Source organism: Mobula hypostoma, chromosome 9 (genome assembly GCF_963921235.1).
Source record: "Mobula hypostoma chromosome 9, sMobHyp1.1, whole genome shotgun sequence".
NCBI lineage: Eukaryota > Metazoa > Chordata > Chondrichthyes > Myliobatiformes > Myliobatidae > Mobula > Mobula hypostoma.
The window spans coordinates 97,456,220-97,472,093 of record NC_086105.1 but is presented as its reverse complement, the minus strand read 5'-3'; the positions used below and the strand labels follow the sequence as shown (position 1 = coordinate 97,472,093).

General features: G+C 43.6%; 1 protein-coding gene across 1 annotated transcript in view; it reads right to left on the bottom strand.

Moving 5' to 3' along the window:
• Positions 1-515: 515 nt before the first annotated feature.
• LOC134351882 (heparan sulfate glucosamine 3-O-sulfotransferase 4-like) overlaps positions 516-15,874 on the bottom strand; it is a 221,187-nt gene continuing 205,828 nt past the window's right edge. The window contains exon 2 of the mRNA XM_063058734.1: positions 516-2,560. Within this exon, the coding sequence (XP_062914804.1) occupies positions 1,918-2,560 (643 nt within the window). The 3' untranslated portion in view covers positions 516-1,917. The remainder of the gene's footprint in view (positions 2,561-15,874) is intronic.

The window sequence follows — 15,874 nt, the reverse complement described above, 5'->3', positions numbered from 1 at the left end:
GCCTTAAAACTAGTCGCTTTGAGCAGATGGAGCTCATCAGCCATGGTTGGCAGCACACCTAGGAGAAGGAAAACTCTGATCTCAAACTTCTTCTGACTTGTGGCTATACCCACTCATGGGGAAGGCTTCGGGAGTGAACACTGAGGGAAAAATCTGGAGCTGGAGTCCCTAAGGCAGTCCTATGTTGAGTTCAACACTGACGGGCAACTCTCGCAAAGCTGCTGGTACCAAATTGTAATGGCCTCTGCTGTTCATTTGGGTTCATCAGATGTGTGGAGAGGGGAAGCTTGCTCACCATATGGTACCCCCAGGCTTATGTATCTAGAGCTGCTAGGATGTAATATCCATCATTGAGCCTGACCAAAAGAGCCTCTCTCAGGTCAGATTCACTGCACTGATATGGTAGTGATCAAGGAGGCATCCAATTTGCTTCCTTTCTTCTTCTCAGTCCGGAGGTTCTGAGACTAAGAGCAGAAATAAAAACATTGCAATTGCTGGAAATCTTCAGAGCAGTTTATCTCAAAATACCGATGCTGCAAACAGGTGCAAAGATGCTGGGCTGAAGGCTGATGCACAGAATGCAAGAAGACCCCTTATCCTTTATAGGCATGGCTATACATACACCAAGAATGAGAAGAAGAATTTGGAAAGCCGGATGGACAGGATGGTAGGCAGAAAATGGCACTGGAGACAGGGGGATAAACAGTAACAACTTGTTTGGAAGGTGGGAAGGGAGGATAAGGGATTCGGGAGATCCAGTTTGGATCAAAGAAAGGAAGAAAATAAGGGACTCGCCCACCTTCCCCTCCACTGGTCTCATCTATCACCCTCCAGTTTGTACTCCTCCCTTTCTCCCCACCATCTTGTTCTGGCTTTCCCCTCTTCCTTTCTAGTCCTGTTACAGGGTCTCGGCCCGAAACATTGACTATTTATTCATTTCCATAGATGCTGCCTGACCTGCTGAGTTCCTCCAGCATTTTGTGTGTATCGCTTTGTACCAGAGCAGACTTGAAGGGCTGGGTGGTCTTCTCCTGCACCTGTTTTCTATGCTTTTATATTTCAAGACTGTTCTTTCTCGCAAAAATTAGTGAATGGATGATAATATTAGGTCCTTGCACACTTAAGGTGCGGAACATTATAAAAAGTATCACCCTGTGTTTGCACTGAAATATGGCTTACTATGGGACTTTCTCAGATATAGAGGAACACAACCAATGTCACTGACCAAATTTACATCATGCTCATCACCCTGACAGTATTGTGATTGGTGCACAGACACTGGAGGAATTAAATAGTAAAACTGAGGAAGTACATAGGTCTATCTGTCCACCATTCTACCTGGCACAGTAGAGTTCAATGTGACACCTTGAAATTAGCTTGACCCTGAATCTAACTCCCCCTTCTACCTGCCACCAACTGCTTGATATTTGCGGCTAGAATCGAACTTGTACTGCACCCGGCATTTCCATCTCTCACTGCAATGATCAGAAGGCTCTCCCCTTTGCTTGTTTTCTTTTTCTGTGACCTCTATGGTGAAACATTGGTCCTTGCATTAGCAAAGTAAATCAACCAAAGATGCAATGTCCTGAAGGAGACACAATAAAGACAGATTGGAGCTTCCTCAGGAGATTTTATCAACCAATCTGATGTGGACGAAGGAAACTGTGAGAAAAGAACAGCAAATTAAGCTGACCTTGACATGAAAATCATCTCTAAAATAACCACAATTCATAAGCATAACACCTTTGGTAATCTGTAATATAGCTGAAAAATCATTCCTCTTTTTTTATTAATTACAATCTTATTAACATTCTATATTTTGAAGGACAATCAATATGGCCCTATTAGTTCTATATCTTTCTTCAATAAGAAACCAGTTTCTATACTCTTCTATTGAACTTCTGGATGTTGACATGCTCAAATAATTTCTTGATTTTCATCCTTTTCCCAATCAAAGTCTTCTCCTGTAATCTGATGGAACATGATGTTGAAAGGTCTGTAAAACTTTCGCAGTCTATGGATTACATCAGGATCTATTTTTGGATGAGTTCTCCCCTTGGATTTCCCGAGGCATCTTGGCAGGCTGCTGTCTTCAGGTTTCTTCAGGCACGGAAATCCCTTGGTTTTGTTGAAGTAAAAATGCTTGTCTGTGACGATCCTCTTGAGGCCCAAGAAGTCCTGAACTTTTCCCATCTCTCCAGCCGGGTCAATGATGAGCCTCTCCCCGCTGACGAAATGGATCTGGGAAAGGGGAAAGAACTGGAGCCAGTTCTCCAGGTGTAAGGCATAGATCCCAATGCGGATGGCACTCCAAGAGGCATCGATCAGGCCCAGGGTCCTGTTCTTGAAGGCCAGAACCTCAAAGGTTGGAATCTCAGGTTTCTTGGACAGTGTCTGGGTGTAGTCTGAAATGGCTCTGGTTACTGGGTTCCGGACCACCACCACCAGCTTGGTGCCCTTTGCCATGGAGAAGATTCGTTTTGGTGCTTCTCTGGTGACAAAGTAACTGGGTGTTTTCTCCATGGTGAGCTGTCCGTCCAATGTCTTCGGCATCAAACTCCTAAAGGCAAAAAAGAACGGACACTTCAGAACACAATCCAATAGTTTATCTCCCCATCCACCAGCCTCAGACATTAAGAATAGTTCCATAGGCTGTTCTGGCCATTCTTAAAGCACAGCCAATATCACTATATCAGTTACAGGCTTGGCCGTTTATAGGCTCCCTGGCAATAGGCCCAGAGTTACCCAGATCTATTTTCTCAAACTTATGACTAGTACAGTAGCTAAAGCAGTAAACGAATGCATCAGAAACTGAGTGAACCAATCAGAATTGCTCAACTCAACACAGGGGAAGTATCAGTAACATCAGTAACAGAGGGGCATTACCACTGCATTTTAACTCTGGGTGGCATTGTCTGTAGCAGTTCAGGCAGCATCTGCAGAGGGAGGAGCAGAATTAATACCTCTGACCCGAAACAGTAACTCATTTCTCTTTCCACAGACATGATCTGCCCATTCTCAGCGTTCTCCACTTCCAATAGCTGATTTTCATTTTCTGCGTGCATTGATAGTATGTATATTCGTAGTGACTGAGCTGGTAAAGTACATAGTGTACAATCAGGAACAAACCTAACTTAAGTTCCTTACTGGTGCAATTGTATTGCAAATGAGGCCCTTTGCCTACCGGCACACTGCAGCATCCTATCCCAAATTATTTTCACTTACTGGGTGCAATAAATTCTTCCTGTTGAAAGATTAAGTGTAAATTTGTGATAGAGGAAGCTGTAGGACTAAGAGAGGGAGCAGGGAAACGAGCAGCAAAAGAACAGTGGCACGAGCAGAAAATTATGACTGGCCATGACGGCCCTCCTCCTGTGCTGCTGCTGAACGGAGGGTCAGCTGCAGCGTATGTGACAGATGGGAACAGACAGAGCATAACAGAAAGTGTGATTCTGTGACGGACCTTTGCAGTGAAAACAATAACATTATATGTTTACAGCACTCTACCATGTTTTTATTTAATTTGCATTGATTGCCATTTAAGAGGATGTATGAGAGCTGGGTCCCTAGCAATGCATCATGTATTTTAAAATATCTATATTTAGTCACCTACTAAAATAATTTCTCAAGGTACTTTTACACAGCTTAATTAGCTCCAGCAATCTTTTTTTTTTAACAAGGATAAGCAATTTCTTTATCTCTTTTTGAACAGAATCAATAATTCATCTCCTCTGTGGGCTTCTAACAATTTATACAACTCTCCAGACGGGGTGGGTTTGCTGGAGAGTCGACCTACATTTGGCTTGGAAGTGTGATGTATACGCTAAGTGTAGGATTGTCATCTCTGGAGGTGTCACCTCATGGCCTCGTTTGTTGTAGCACATTAGAACAATCCTGGGAGAGGGTAAAATCATAATTGTGTTTCTTACAGGATGCCCTTAAGGTTTGGATAATATCAGTCAGCCCAGATTCATTTCCCAAGGTGATGAAGAGTCTTGGAAATCTAGCATGTGTTCAAATCTAGCAAGATGTCCATTTGCATTGGTTAAACCACAGGACCATGAGACATTGGACAGAATTAAGCTATTCAGCCCATCAGGATTACTCCACCATTCGATCAAGGATGATCTATTTTCCCTCATTGTCTTGCTTTCTCCCCATAACCTTTGACACCATTACTAAACCAGAACCTATTAACATCCCCTTTTTTATGTACCCAATGAATTGGCCTCCATAGCCATGAATGGCAATGGATTCCATACATTCACTGCCCTCTGGCAAAAGATGTTGCTCTTTATCTCTGTTTTAAAAGGATGCCCTTGTATTCTGAGGTTGTGCTCTCTGGTTGTAGACTCTCCCACTATTTGAAACATTCCCCCCACATCCACACGATCCAGGCCTTTCAATATTCAGTAGGTTTCAATGAGAGTATTCCCCTCATTCTTCTAAACTCCAGTATAGGCCCAGAGCCATCATACGATAACCATTATACTGCTCATACATTAACCCTTTAATTCTCAGCATCATTCTCATAAACTTCCTCTAGACGCTTTCCAATGCCAGCATATCTTTTCTTAAATATAGGGCCCCAAACTGCTCATAATAGTCCAAATACGGTCAAACCAAGCCTTATAAAGTCTCACCATTAAATCCTTGCTTTTATATCCTAGCCCTTTGGAAATGAATGTTAATTTTGCATTTGCCTTCCTAACTATCAACTCAACACAATGAACTGTATACTAGGACACCAAAGACCCTTTGCAGCTCCAATTTCTGAATTCGCATCCTGTTTAGAAAATAGTCTAAGCCCTTATTCCTTCAACCAAAGTGCATGACTATACACTTCCCTACGCTGTATTCCGTCTGATACTTCCCTGCCCATTCTCCTAACCTGTCCAAGTCATTCTGCAGTTCCCATGCTTCCTCAACACCACCGATCTTTATATCATCTGTGAACTCAACCATAAAGCCATCAATTCCATCATCCAAATCCAAATCTCATACCTTCTTTGATAATAAATATACTTTGAATCTTGGAATCAACATAAAATGTGGAAAGCAGCAGGTCCAGTACCAACCTTTGCAAAACACCACTGATCACTGACGGCCAACCAGAAAAGCCCCTTATTCTTTACCTTCTGTCAGGCAGCCAAATTTCTGTCTATTCTAGTACCTTTCCTGTAATCCTATAGGCTGTTATCTTCTTAAGCATCCTCACGTGAGGCACTTTATGAGAGACCTTCTGAAAGTCCAAATAAACAACATCCACTGACTCTCTTAAATGAAAATGAATGCAAATAAAAATCATCTGCTTCACGTCCCAATATAAATGCATTGGGACTTTTACTCTCCTCCCATCCGGTAGGCGCTACAGAAGCCTCTGCTCCCGCACCAGCAGGCACAGGAAGAGCTTCTTCCCTGAGGCTGTGACACTGCTGAACCTCACATCACAGCGCTAAGCAGTATTGCATCTGTATTGTACTGTCTCAGTACTTTTATATTTGTGTGCTGTAGCACTTTTTTATTCACAGTTATTTTGTAAACAACACTATTCTTTGCATTTCTGGTCAGATGCTAAATGCATTTCATTGGCTTTGTAGCTGTACTTGGCACAATGACAATGAAGTTGAATCTAATCTAATCTAATCTAATTCAAAGACAGACCCTGATGGGAATTATATACAGGCCTCCAAATAGTAGACAGGATGTGAGATGCAAATTATAAAGAGAGATAGAAAAGGCATGTCAAAAGGGGAAATGTAACAGTGGGGATTTCAATATGCAGGTAAACTGGGAAAATCAGGTTGGTGCTGGTTCCCAAAAGATGGAATTTATAGAATGACTCGAGATGGCTTTTTGGAGCAACTTGTGGTTGAGCCCATTAGGGGAAAGACAATTCTGGATTGGGTGCTGTGTAATGAACCAGCTTTGATTAGGGAGCCTAAAGTAAAGGAACTCTTAGGAGACAGTGACCATAATATGATAAAGTTCACTCTGCAGCTTGAGAGGGAAAAGATAAAGTCAGATGTATCAGTATTGTAGTGGAGTAAAGGGAATTACAGAGGAATGAGAGTGGAGCTGGCCAGTTGATTGGAAGGGACCATCAGTAGGGATGATGTCAGAGCAGCAATAGCAGGAGTTTCTGGGGGCAATTTGGAAGGTGCAGGGCAAATACATTCCAATGATGAAGAAGTATTCTAAAGGGAGCAAAGGAAAGTCAAAGAAAGGAAAAGTGAGGGCATACAATAATTAGTGGGAAGTTAGAGGATTGGGAGATTTTAAAAACCATTGGAAGGCAACTAAAAAAAGACATAAGAAGAGAATAGATGAAACTTAGAGGTAAACTAGCCAAAATATGAGCAAGGTTACCAAAAGCCTTTTCAGATATATAAAGAGCAAAAGAGAGACGAGAGTGGAATGTTCATGCACTGGAAAATGACACTGGAGAGGTAGTAATGGGGAACAAGGAAATCACGGACAAACGTAATAAGTATTTTGCAACAGTCTTCACTATGGAAGAGACCAGCAGTACCCCAGAAATTCAAAAGTGTCGGGGGCCAGAAGTGAGAGCAGTTGCTATTGCAAAGCAGATGATGCTTGGGAAGCCGAAAGGTCAGAAGGTAGATAAGTTGCCTGGACCAGATGGACAACTCCTCAGGTTCTGAAGGAGATGGGTAGCTGACGAGATTGTGGAGGGATTAGTAATGATCTTTTAAGGATTACTAGATTCTGGAATGGTTTCAGAGGACTGGAAAATTGCAATTGTCACTCTATTCTTTAAGAAGGGAGGGAAGCAGAAGAAAGGAAATTATAGCCCAGTTAGCCTGACTTCAGTGGTTAGAAAGATGTTGAAGTTCATTTTCAGGATGCTTGGAGGCACATAATAATACAAGACAAAGTCAGCATGGTTTCCTTAAGGAAAATACTTGCCTGACAAACCTGTTGGAATTATTTGAAGAAATAGAATAGACAATGGAGAGTTAATGGATGTTATTTACTTGGATTTTCAGAAGGCCCTTGACAAGATGCAAAACCTGAAGATGCTTAACAAGATAAGGACCCATGGTATTACAGGAAAGGTACTAGCGTGTATAGAAGATTGGCTGACTGGCAAGTGACAAAGAGTAGGAATAAAGGGGGCCTTTTCTAGTTGGCTGCTGGTGACTAGTGGTATTCTGCAGGGGTCTGTGTTGGGATGGCTTCCTTTCATGTTATATGTCAGTTATTTAGTCGACGGAATTGATGGCTTTGTGGTCAAATTTATGGACAATATGAAGACAGGAGGAGGGACAGGTAGTGTTGAGCAGAGAGTCTGCAGAGGGAAATAGACAGACTGGGAGAATAGGCAAAGGAGTGACAAATGGAATGTAGTGTAGGGAAGTGTATGGCCATGCATTTTGGTAGAAGAACAAAGATGTAGACTATTTTCTAAATGAGGAGAAAATTCAAAAATCAGAGGTGCAAAGGGACTTGGGGGTCATTGTACAGAGTTTCCTAAAGGTTAACTTGTAGGTTGAGTTGGTGGTAAAAAAGGCAAATGCAATGTTAGCATTTGATTTGGCTAGAATACGATAGCAAGGATGCAATGCTGAGGCTCGATAAGGCAGTGGTCAGTCTGCACAGGGTATTGTGAGCAGTTTTGGACCCCTTATCAAAGAAAAGTTGTATTGACATTAGAGAAGATCCAGTGGACCTTCACGAGAATAATTCCAGGAATGAAAGGGTTAAAGTATGAAGAGTGTTTAATGCCCCGGGGCCTGTAATCACTGGAGTTTATAAGAATAAGGGGAAAATCTTATGAAAGGCCTAGATAGGGTGGATGTGGAGGATGTTTCCCATAGTGTGTGAGTCTAGGCCTCGAGGACAGCCTCAGAATAGAGGGACATCCGTTCAGAACAGGGATAAGCAGGAATTTCTGTAGCCAGAGGGTAGTGAAACTGTGGAATTTGTTGCCACGGGTGGCAGCGGAGGCCAAGCCATTGAGTATATTTAGGGCAGAGGTTCATAGGTTCATGATTAGTCAGGGTGTCAAAGGTAACGGGGAGAAGCTGGGTTTGAGAGGGATAATAAATCAATCATGATTGCATGGCAGAGCAGACTTGATGGGCTAAATGGCCTAATTCTGCTCCTATGTCTTATAGCCTTATGTCTCTGTGTGATTCCTAAGTTATGTGTTTGTGTAAGTATGTGTGCATGAATATAAACAATGTCTAATTGTTGTAGTGCATCTGTGCATGTTGTGTTTCTACTGTATCTTTCAGCCTGCCTCTGGATCAGTATCCTGCATGGATGAATACGTCAACATGCAATAAAGTCTGCTCAGACTGATCAACCAGCTACATTTGCCCCGGGAGAACTCTGGGAACAGCGTAGAGGGAACTTCACATTGCACAGAAGTTGTGCTGTACCAGCCCAGGGAGAGATTGATGAAACATTGCCGAGGGAGCATTGCTCAAAATAAACCCAGCATTGCATCCAACCTGTGAGTATCAGCTGTGACAGTGCGGTGAATTCATTGAATGGAAGCGGATCCGCTGTGCAGTGAAGTTTGATGTGTCTGGTCCAGCCAGGAGGTTCTCAAGGGAAGGTGGAGAGGAAGTGATTCTCCACTGCAAACAGATTCCTTCATGTTTATTCCCGGCCCCATTTTTAAAAATTATTTTATGTATACATTGTTCTAAAATTACTATAGTTGAAACACTAACAAAACACATACGAGAATGACGAAGGGTCTGTGATTTGAAAAGTTAACTCTGTTTTTCTGTCTGCATACTGTGTGGCCTGTTCCACTGAGTGTTTCCAAATTTTTTAACTTTCACTCAGTTAAAACGATCTCTTAAAATGATTCTCTTTATCTGAGATGCAGCCCACACTCTGCAGTGTCCCACCTATCCTAAAAAGCCTCCAGTCAGCCAGCAGGCACTGCATGCTTCCTCTCCAATGATACCCAGGCCCAAGCATAACCTAGGAAGATGGGCAAACTGTTGGTCCAGCAGATCCTATGTTCTCAGACTTGTGAATGGCCAAGTTGAGGGCAGACAGGCAGGAGGCTCCCAGATGACTCACAACCCTCCACACTGGGTACCCAAAGATCAGGAGTGTGGGACGGAAGTGCAATCTAAATTTCGGGAGCATCTCCTCCCCTACAAATCCTCAGATGGGGCCCGCAAACTCTTCAATTCCGTGGGCACATGAAATTCGGGCTCTCCCATGCTGGAAAATAATACAGCCTAGGAATCCATGAGTTGACTTAAGAATTTGTTGCATGGTATTGCTCTGTGCAGCAAACTCTATCCAAGTTCTCAAGCACAAAAGGAGAAAGACTCCCATGTAGGGAGATCAGCACATATCCAAACCCCCTTCACCTTCAGTCTAGATGGAAGTGAACAGCTTACAGTATCAGCCTGTGCAGGAAACCCTCCTGATCTTGTAGAAAGACCAGGGGGTGTTTCCGAGAGAAAGAACACTGTTTTAGGACCTATTTTAAAGGGTATCCAGTTGTGAAACTGATGGATAATTCCAGCTGAACGGGCTCAAATTGTGCTGCGCTCTTGAACATCTATAGAAACTGTAGTTGCACCTCCATCCAAGGCTGGTTATTTTACCCTCGCCTCTGTTGGTGGGGACATCTTGACTGGAGGCAACTATGTCCCAGGCTTGGAGAAAGTAGGTGACTCCCTCACAGTGGAATGGCTAATACCCACTGATCTTCACGTTGCTCTGTCTGCAGAGTACTGGTGGGAAAATATATCAGTAATATACAGCAACAGAAGGGTAGCTCTTGCATAGGCAATCCTGCAGGGTCTGATAGCAGGGAGTAGCAGTGCAGATACAGACTCACAACTGCCAGAAAGAGCCTCTCAGTCAGGAGATTCAGAACATTGCAGGGGACCAGGGTTTCCTCTCAGCCCAGAAGAAATCATCAAGCTTTTTCTTGATCTTGGTGGCAAAAGCGAAGGGTGACCACTGTGTTCAGATTATAAGCGCTCAGCCCTTGTAGGAAAGCTCTTTGTCTTCTCTGGTGGCCCAGTAAAGGGCATGACTTTCACCCCGGGGACTGCTTGATGCATCACTCTTTCCTAAAGTTCCCCAACATAAAGGACAATGTTAACTTATCCATGCGGGGGTTCAGGTATACTCCCCGATAAAGGATCTACATGCTGTTCCAACAAACCATCTCAGTCAGTCTGCCAGGGAGGTTACCCACCAGGAATCTGGAACACTTCCCACCAATGGATCCCTGTGCAAAAGGTGGTAAATGTTGAACTACCATTAATCTTCTGCAGAGCAACAGGACCTGTGACTGCAAGGAGCACATCATCAGTGTAAGACGAGAAGACCACCCCCTTCCCCTCACACCACGCCAGCTTGCACAGCCACACAGCTATCAAAGGTGAAGACACTAATGGCACCAAGTAGATGCCTCATTAAGGACTGGACAAGCCGTATGAGTGGGACAGCTGGACGTAATGGTGCATTAAGGTACCTTAATCTATGCACAATCCACTGCTAACCAAAAACACAAAAGATAAAGAGAGCTTTGAGCAGGGTGAAATGATACAAACATTATTCAAATCTAAGACTGATGGCTTATGGAGTATGAGATTTATAAACTTCATCACATAAAGAATAGTGATGGTATCTTTGAACAGCAGGAAATATAGCATTGATTTTGTTCATTAGTTAATACATGAAGTAGGATTGCTCATCACCTTCTCCAACTGGTATTGTCAAAGCAAAGAATTTCAACAGCTTAATGGAGTTGCCAGGAAATGCAACAAGCAAAATGATATGCTTGGAGAGAGAGTTGTGTGGTCTGCCTTCTACTAAATTGTCTATTGGAGAGCTGATTGAGAAGTCGGTGTTTTACAGCAGGAATAGAGCTGACAATGTTGATTGGATGGATTCCTGGAGATTTCATCTCATGACCTCTCCGCTTGGCTTAGATGCAGCTTGGCAAATCAACAGCACTTTTCCACCTCCAATATTTTTATACTTAATAAATGAGAATGTTCAAAGGCATTGAAATGATCACACCATTTGTTAATCCTCTATTTTTATTTCTGGGTTGCTCAGGGCCACGATGCAGAAATTAATCCTTAATTCCTGGAGAGTGAGACAAGTCAGGATGGTTGCCAATGTTAAATGAGAATATTTCAAGCTTACCTCATTTCCTTTGCTATCTAATTTCACCAGGGGCGGCCTAGGGGGCAGTGCAGGGCCGTGCAACACTTCAGCAGGCTTCCTGTGCTCATGTGTGATTTCAAAGGGACAGCAGCTTATCAACAGGACAGCTCTGAAGAGAGCTCAGTCAGAGATAGTACCTTTAGAGGGAGATGCAATAGCCCTACAGAATCTATAGCAGAATGAGAATTGTAAAAAAAATCTTTCAGAGACAAAATCCCTGTAAATCCATAGATCGGGACCATTCATGTTAACTATCGATTAAGAGCAATCGCTGTGCTGTGGATCAGAGATAATTGCTTTTGCAGTTTTCTTCAGAAAACATGGAATTAAAATTATCTCCAGCTACTTAGAAACTGTTCTGGCTGCAAGTAAGCTCAGAGAATGTTACATATATTGAAAAAGGTATAAACAATTATTGACATTTTAATGGGCCTCCACCTTTCCTTACAACTTGACTGACACTAAGAAACTTACCTTATGATTGTGAAATCAGATTTTCAGATATTTATTTCAAAATACTATGGCTTTTGAGTTCTTAACTGTGTTTTAAGTTTATAACCTCTCAAATTTGTCTCTAACTTTATGTGTATGTCCTAAACTTTATTTATTTATTGCGATATAGTGCAGAACAGGCCCTTCGAGCCGTGCCACACAGCAATCCGCCAACTTTTTTTTCCAATATTTTTATTATTAATTTTACATATAAGACATGGACTCACGCCGATTTAATCCCAGCCTAATCACAGGACTACTTACATTGACCGATTAACCTGCTAACCGGCAGATCTTTGGACTGCAGGAGGAAACCAGAGCACCTGGAGGAAACCCACGCGGTCACGGGGAGAGCGTACGAAGTCCGTATAGGCAGCGGTGGGAAACGAACCCGTATTGTCAAGCGTTGTGCTAACCACTACGCCACCATGCCCGCCACACTGTTAAAATAAAAATTGTTGATGCTTTTTAGCTGTGGGAATTCATCGGTGTGATTGGCTGCTTACTCAGCTGATGATGTCACAACTGCTGGGCACCAGGGATCCTGTCAGCTGATGGCTGATGTATTAGCAAAAGGGAAACCTATGCTGCAGACACTCTCACAGCTCTGTGTGCAGCTTTCTTCAAAATTACTGGCAGGCAGGAGTGTGAACAAAGGGTCTGAGCTACAGAGACATGCTCCTGTGCTATAATCATTAAATATGCATCCACATGCATGACTGTGTACTTAACATGCCCCTCTAAAACAAACTCTGGCAGCAGGGACTGTCACTTTGCTACTAATCAGGCTTTATAGAAATGCATTTGCTGCCACACACCACTGCCTGTCACGGAAAGGTACAGCACTTACAAGGCGTTGCAACTGCTGAAAAATTAAATCAATCACATTAACTCCCATTAAACTACAAGTCCTCTATCAGCATACAGTAAAGAATGCGCGGGTTGTCTGGCGAACAAGTGAGGTGGTATGATCACCTCGGTAATGTGCACACTGTGAGCAGTGAAGCATTTTATTGCCACTCTAAAAGGCATTGCGAGGAATTGATGGCCCTGTAGAGCTCGAAAAGCAACCAAAACGGCAGAAGCTGGAAATCCCAAATGAAAAACACTGGAACTATTTGGCAGGTCAGGCAGCATCTCCAGGGAGATAAATGGAGTCAATGCTTCAGGCTGCTGGCCTTTCACCAAAATCCCAAAAGTTAGGAGGCAAGCATGTTTAATTTGTGGGGATGTTTAGCAAAGGCGATCCCCAAGTTTCCAGCCGCCTGTCACTTTAATTCTGTATGCCACTCTGATCTCCCTGGCTTTGGCCACCTACACTGTTTCAATGAGGCCAGGGGACAGCTTTCATTGTCTGACATGGCAGACTGCAGCCTTCAGGACACGCAATTCATTCAACAATTTCCCATTTCCAGTTTGTGTTTGCACTGATATGCTGTAATCTCTGTAAGATTCAACAAAACTTTCCCAATGGCCCCTGTGGTCATTGCAACATTCTCTACGGTTTAAGATCTCAGGGTGGTTTTTGAATTTCACATTACTGTGACAAGAATGTGGGGCAATTAGGACGGGACTGTGGAGGAATTAGAGGTCAGGCTGGAGTATAAGACTCTGTTCCATGTTGGAAGGCCAGCAAGGTGGAAGTGGGACATCTGCGATTGGATCTCGAATGTCGGCCGGCAGACCAGCATGGATGAGGCCTGATGGCAGGTTGTTGGCGGGTCCCAGAGTCGGAGTTCTGTGTGGGCAAGAGGAATGAGGTCCGATGACCCCCTGGATGCGCAACTGGAATTCGAGGCCTGGTGCTCAGCAATCGGCGGGTCCTGGGACTGATGCTGAGGCCCAAGGGTTGTTCGCAAGTCCAGAAATCAAAGTCCATTGACTGGAGCTCTGAGTCTGCGAATCCCCATGCACCCGCTGGGGAAGTCAAAGCCTTATGCCTGTAAGTCTGGGCCCATTGGAAGCTGAAGACTTGAGGCCACAGACGCTTGTCTTGGGGTTGGAGAACGTTCTATGTGTATGGGTGGGTGGGTGGGTAGGTGGGAGGGAGGAACATGACTTGTTTGCTGCCATTATTTTGTTGCTTCCTGAGTTCTGTGTTGTTCTGCAGAGTGTTGTGGGCATGCTTTGTTTGCGCCAGAATGTGCGCTGCCCCAGCACATCCTCAGTTGTGTTGGTTGCAAATGAGACATTTCAATGCACACATAATAAATAAGTTTCAATCTTGAATCTGCTGGCATCATTATTTCGCTCTCTCTTTCAGTTCACTCTATTTTCATCTCCTTCAGATGAATCTTCTACAGTTAACTCGCTCTCCCACACTCCCTCAGTCAGCACCACCTTCATCTGCATCATCCAGTCTCTCTCTCTTACACTCACGCCTTCCTCAATTTCCTTTGTTCTCCCCATTCTCCAGCATGCCTGATTTCTAACAGGAGACACAAGAGACTACAGATGATGAACCCTGAAGCAAAAAAAATCACCCTGTTTCTTTCCCCTCTTGCACCCATTCCATCTGCTCATCACGCACCTATTGAATGATAAAAGGTCTAGGTAGACTGGCAGTGGGAGGATGTTTCCTATGGTGCTGGCATATAGAACCAGAGGTGCAGTCTCAGAATAGAGGGGTATCCATTGAGAACAGAGATGAGGAGGAATTTCTTCAGCCAGAAAGTGGTGATTCTGTGGGATTCGTTGTCACAGGTGCCTGTGGAGTTGGAGTCATTGGGTAGAGGTTGATAGATTATTGATTGGTCAGGGCATGGAGGGATACAGGGAGAAGGCAGGAGATTGGGGCTGAGAGGCAAATAGATCTGCAATGATGAAATGGTGGAGCAGACTCGATAGGCCAAATGGCCTAATTCTGCTCCTGTACATTATGGTCTTATAGTCTCTTACATGCTCAAAGTTCTCTCCAGTTGTCCTTCCTAAATGTACAGCTGCACACGACCTTGAGAGTATTTTCCAGTAGCCTATGGACCAACCAGTTCACCTTTGTGGTTTGGGATATGTGATTAAACCAGAGTATCAAGGGCAAACTCACATACAAACATATAAACTCTACACAGACAACATCTGCGATTAGGACTGCAGACATCCTACCTCTCCTGCAAATTAATAGTGGCTCCCTGATGCCTGCAAATTATATACAATCTCCCTGAAATTGATTTTTTTGAGAGCGAGTGTGAGAGAGCACGCGAGAGAGAGCGAGAGAGCGAGCGCAAGAGCAAGAAAGCAAGCGCGAGAGAGCAAGCGTGAGTGAGAGCGACCACAAGAGAGAGAGAAAGCAAGTGCTAGAGAGCGAGAGTGAAAGAGCAAGAGAGAGAGAGAGCGAGAGCAAGAGCCAAGCGAGAGAGTTCCAAAAAAAGTCAGAGTGGCAGAGTGTTCCAAAAAAAGAAAATATAAAACGTACGTCACCCACTACACTAAAGTTTCCCCCTGCCTAATAGGGGTCAAAAATAATGACAGTGTTGTTCGCTGCACTGTTTGCAACAGTGATGGGTTAAGACCGTAAAAGACATGTTGAGGTGAGTTTAACAGGTGTCATTCATTCATTAGCATAGTTAATGTTATTTAAACTAGCTGGCTAGCTGCTAAGGAGCTACTCTATTACAGACATCCCACCTCTCCCAGAAATCTCCCGCAAGTTGATGGTGCTACCTCCCTGAAATGAGTTTTTGCAGGGTGGGATGTCCGGGATTGAACCCAGGAATTACGTATACATGGAACAAGAGCTAAAATGGAGTAGTGTGATTAAATGTTTTTACTAAGTCTTGTTAGAAGAGATACACGCCAGGCAACTTACTGTGTAGGAATGATGACCCGGGCCCACTAAGACAAAAGGCATGCACATTCAAAAGCCACACAAATGCTGTAGGGAGAGCCCTCCGTGCGTAAGAGGCCCAATCGATGCACCATTCGATCAATTGGCCGCATTCGATCAAATCCGGTTCATTAGAGCTCAGAGGTGTGAGGTCACTATATCACCAACAGATAATTCATCTGCACCATCATCTCCTCTCGACTTCTGTTATCCCACTAAATCTGTTTTACCTTTCATCCTCAGGGAGACCTGCTTCTTTGTTTTCTCACTCCTCCCCCAAGATCCCAAACCAATCTTTCTTTACATGTTTAAATAATTATTCCTAACTGTTCCTCATTCTCATTTGGCTGAAATGTTAATTGTTTCTCTATT